Source organism: Chanos chanos, chromosome 5 (assembly GCF_902362185.1).
Source record: "Chanos chanos chromosome 5, fChaCha1.1, whole genome shotgun sequence".
NCBI classification, from domain to species: domain Eukaryota; kingdom Metazoa; phylum Chordata; class Actinopteri; order Gonorynchiformes; family Chanidae; genus Chanos; species Chanos chanos.
In genome coordinates, this window is record NC_044499.1 from 52,302,923 (window position 1) to 52,307,922 (window position 5,000).

The 5,000-nt window shown below is 46.3% G+C and overlaps 1 protein-coding gene across 2 annotated transcripts in view; it reads right to left on the bottom strand.

Moving 5' to 3' along the window:
• myo1d (myosin 1D) overlaps window positions 1-5,000 on the bottom strand; it is an 83,969-nt gene that overhangs the window by 43,169 nt on the left and 35,800 nt on the right. For both annotated transcript variants that reach the window (XM_030773908.1, XM_030773909.1), the window contains exons 12-15: window positions 3,558-3,628; window positions 2,759-2,833; window positions 2,524-2,656; window positions 1,855-2,021 (exon numbers count right to left, since the gene is read on the bottom strand). In XM_030773908.1, coding sequence (XP_030629768.1) covers window positions 1,855-2,021; window positions 2,524-2,656; window positions 2,759-2,833; window positions 3,558-3,628 — 446 coding nt within the window. The remainder of the gene's footprint in view (window positions 1-1,854; window positions 2,022-2,523; window positions 2,657-2,758; window positions 2,834-3,557; window positions 3,629-5,000) is intronic.

Genomic DNA, 5,000 nt, shown 5'->3' on the forward strand with positions numbered 1-5,000 from the left:
TGCAGCCTGACCATTCTTGCCACTCTGAAAGCACCACCAAGCAGGTGCTTTGTTGTTGCTTTCATTTTCCCAGCGTTGGCCTCATGTTTTGAACTTGCGGCAGTGTTCGTACTTTCTGTTGTTTAGGTGGTTTCTGCTTGTGTCTCTGGTTCTCCATGCGTCGTGTTTCAGCGTCACACGGTGTTTCTCAGTGAGACATGATGGGCAGCCTGGTGGTGCTGTAAGCAGATATATACCAGTGCCCAAGTGCTGCTCCAACTCACTGACTTTTGCAGCTTGCTTGTCTTCTTCCGACCTTAGAACCAGTAAGAACTGCGCTAAAGAAGGGGGACTTTTGTTTTGTTGTTTGAGCTGGAGGTTGAATATCGAGGCACTGTTCCTGCATCCACAGCAGAGCTGCTTTAGGAGCTCCCTGCCAACGCTGTCCACTGATACACAGCCACATCTCACTGTCATGCTTAGAGTAACATCCAGCCTGCATGCAGGTAAGTGGATGGCTTTTCTCCATCGTTCTGAAGTGAACTTAGAAACCTGGCAAAGAACTCCCTGCCATCCTCCAGCTAAGTGGAATCAAAACAGCCCAAGACCAGCAGAGGGCGGAGCCTTTGGGTCTGATGGCTCGGTTACCTCAGTGGCCGGAGGAAGGGGACTATCCAGAATGCGGTGAGAGAGAGAGACGTGAGTCAGAGACGGCAGGATCTTTCATGAGGACTTTGATGCGGTCTGTTTCAGTGTCGGGACAGGGACTTAAGCCTTAAGCCTACTGAGTGCTCTGAAGCGTGATGTGGTTTCGCTACTGCACACAATGTGTTTGACGACCACTCACTGAATATCAGATGGACTGCTATCACCCACCTCGAGTGTGGACTGGAACTTGGAGGAGACTCCTTAAGAGACAGGGCTCATTTTCCCAACACAAGGTAAATGCACCAGAAATACAGAGCCATCCTGAGGGATCAGCTCCTTCTGAAGGGGAACATTTTCATGCTTATGGCAGCGATCAGTTTACACAGTCCACAAAGCCCTCGTGGTCCCAAAGACATTTAATGAACATGAAAAGATATGAACCTTACAACATGGTCGTCCCAGGTATTCTTCACTGCCATCAAAAAAACAACCAGATGATGAAAATTCTCATGGAAGAATGGTGTCTTGTGGCAATGGCATACTTACGTCACCGGTGGGAGAACCCGACAGATCCGAATTGGAAATTTGTTTGGTAAATGGCGTAATTGAGTGACGATGGTTGGATACAATTTTTTGACCACTTTTGATTCACTTCATGTTACAAATCTAAGTTATTTCCGTTTTCCTTTATGTATTATTGGAATTAAATCAAGTCTTTTTGGTTGATATTTTTTGTGCCAATAAATGGAGTTTAATTTATCTAAAGAAGGACTCGAAAATACGTCTGAAACAACTACCTGCTCATTCATTCCACGGCCTTAACTTGGAGAACTGAAAACATTGAAAGGCCGATACACTTCTGGAACAACGCTTGCCGTGAGGAAACGACGTCAACTGACATCGTTTCTCAGTTTGGCGTCTGTTGAGTGATTCAGTGTGACTGGCTTTGCCAGTCAAGCCTATGACATAGATTCTATTCACACATTTTAGAGAAATCTAACAGTCTCCCAGTCAAGGACAACACAGCTTTATTGACTGGTCTGAAAAATATCCACAAGTCCTAAAGGCAGGGAAAGTTTTAGCGACAGATCAGTTTAGCAGCATTAGTGTGTGGACTTTTTTCTCTTTTTTAAATAAGTTCTCTGATTTGTTTGATTGCCTGTATTGCTACCTGTATTTATAGCTGTATGAATCATCTTATGTATTGTGAGGGGAGGGGGGACTGACCTCTGTAGGAAGCGTTGGTAGGTCTGTCTGTAAGCGAAACCAGCGCGGCGGACACGAACGTTCTCCAGCAAACCCAGATACTCGACCTGGTGCCGACAGCGCTCCATCTCAAACAGCAGTGGAGATTTCACATCGTTTGGCTTAATGCAGCGGACGTAGTATGGCTCCTACACACAGCAGCAGAACAGAGTTATACACACCAACACATAACACACGAGCCATGTCAATCAACACATAACACACGAGACATGTCAATCAACACATAACACACGAGACATGTCAATCAACACAGACACAGTGCAGAACAGAGTTATACTAACCAACACATAACACATGAGCCATGTCAATCAACACAGACACAGTGCAGTTCCTTACAAATCTTTGGGCCAAGAAACTTGATGGACTGACTTCCCTACGCACCAGAGGAGAACAAACACACACAATGTTCCAGCTGCACACACAAAAACATGTGTACACAGACACAAAACTTACTCCTACACACACACACAGACACACATAAAAAACTACAGTTAACACACAACCGTATGTGTACAGTCACAAAAAATACTAATACACACACACAAAGACACACTCACAGACACACAGACTTAACTAACACATGGTCATATGCGAGCAAACACAAAACATACTCATGTACAAAACACTTACTTTGCTGGCAAGGTTCTCCACCAGCGAGATCATGGAGTTTTTGAAGAGTGTGGCAGCGGTCAAAGGTCTCTTGGTGACCTCTGTGATGCTGAGTTTGCCCTCTGGCCACATGGCCTTTAGGACGGGGTTGGTACTGCAGGACAAAACCAAACACACACACACACACACACACATGAGAAATCTAGATAAAGCAGTGAGCGGTAACTGAGAGACAGTGTGTGTGTTTATGTGTAACCTGTTATAGAGGAGTCTCTTAAAGTCCTGGAACAGGGTGTCCTTATTCTTGTCGATGAACCCAGTGACAGAGTAGCTGCAGATGCACACAGACAGACACGTTAATCCAAACACACACCACATTTATCAGAAAAACCTAACGCTGTCACACACAGTCACTCTGTGCTAATGGGGCCATGTGCTGAGGGTTGGAGCTGCTGCAGCGGAGAGGGGTTTATTTTAGATCAAAAACAAGGACGGAGGATTACAAGCCTGAAAATGAAAACTAAAGCACTGGAAATGATTTTTTTCTGTCTTTACGTTAAACCCAGTCTTCTCTCACTGACACTGGACTGGGTCAAGTTTCAAAGTCACTTACACTGTATTTCACACATAGTCCCACAATGAACCACATACAACCCTTTCCACTCCCTTAAACAGCAGAGTGGACAACCAGTAGAGTAGATGACCAGTAGAGTAGATGACCAGTAGCGTGGATAACCAGTAGAGTGGAAAACCAGTAGAGTGGAAAACCAGTAGAGTGGAAAATCAGTAGAGGAGATAACCAGTAGAGTGGAAAACCAGTAGAGTAGATAACCAATAGAGTAGATAACCGGTAGAGTGGAAAACCAGTACAGTAGATAACCAGTAGAGTGAATAACCAATAGAGTAGATAACCAGTAGAGTGGAAAACCAGGATAACCAGTAGAGTGGATAACCAGTAGAGTGGAAAACCAGTAGGGTGGAAGGGCGTCCTGTGAGACTGAGTGGAAACACTGGGTCAGATTGCCAGCCGTCAGTGGTCCTGTAACCATACTCACCACACGTCACCAGCATAGTGCCGGATCCGGAAGTCCCTGTCAAACTCCAGGCTCTTATCCGTGGGGGAGAGCTAGTGAGGAAGAGACACAGAGAATGAGCAGGTGAGAGATGGTTCTCTCATGACCAAATTATAACCAGTTCTCAGCCCATGTGCAAACTGTGGAGAGTTTACATTTAAAGTTTAATTAGGGGTCTTTGAGTAGGGTTTTATAAAGGGTTTAGTGTGTTTGAGTAGGGTTTTATAAAGGGTTTAGTGTGTTTGGGTAGGGTTTAATTAGGAGTTTAGTGTGTTTGAGTAGTTTAATTAGGGTTTAGTGTGTTTGAGAACAGTTTAATGGGGGAGTTTAATGGTTTTGTCCAGGCATTTAAATACAGGGCTTTAAAAACCGCAGACTGTCAGGGAGAGGGAGAGAGAAAGAGAGTTGGAGGGCACAGGGGCAGGAGCAGCAGGAATCTGTGCACATGAAAAATAAAAGAGGTTTTTTTTTATGACAGAGCTGCAGCGAAGATGAGAGAGCAGAGAGTGGGTCTTTGCGTTTCGACTGCTGGAAGCCACTCAGGGCTTATTAAAACCACTGGTTTACAGCAGATTCCTCCATGAGTGCGGGAAGACAAAGGCAGATCAACAGGACCCAGGACTCAGGAGAGTAAGAATGAACACAGAATCAATCACGTCTGAAGACTCACTGCAGAGTTAACATCAGACTGCTCACAGCACAGTTACGCTCAGACTGCTCACAGCACAGTTACACTCAGACTGCTCACAGCACAGTTACGCTCAGACCGCTCACAGCACAGTTACACTCAGACCGCTCACAGCACAGTTACGCTCAGACTGCTCACAGCAGAGTTACGCTCAGACTTCTCACAGCACAGTTACACTCAGACTGCTCACAGCACAGTTACGCTCAGACTTCTCACAGCACAGTTACACTCAGACCGCTCACAGCACAGTTACGCTCAGACTGCTCACAGCACAGTTACGCTCAGACTGCTCACGGCACAGTTACGCTCAGACCGCTCACGGCACAGTTACACTCAGACTTCTCACAGCACAGTTACGCTCAGACTTCTCACAGCACAGTTACGCTCAGACCGCTCACAGCACAGTTACGCTCAGACCGCTCACGGCACAGTTACGCTCAGACCGCTCACGGCACAGTTACGCTCAGACCGCTCACGGCACAGTTACGCTCAGACTGCTCACGGCACAGTTACGCTCAGACTGCTCACAGCACAGTTACGCTCAGACCGCTCACAGCACAGTTACGCTCAGACTGCTCACAGCAGATCCAGGACTTGAGCAGGAACAGAATAACTTCAGGAGGATTTATGGGGCAAAGGAACAGAGACTGGGGGGGGGGCAGTGATGCAGAGGGAAGATTGGCTTAATTGGACATAGTAGGAACTGACGGTGTTATAAGACCACGATTACAAACAGC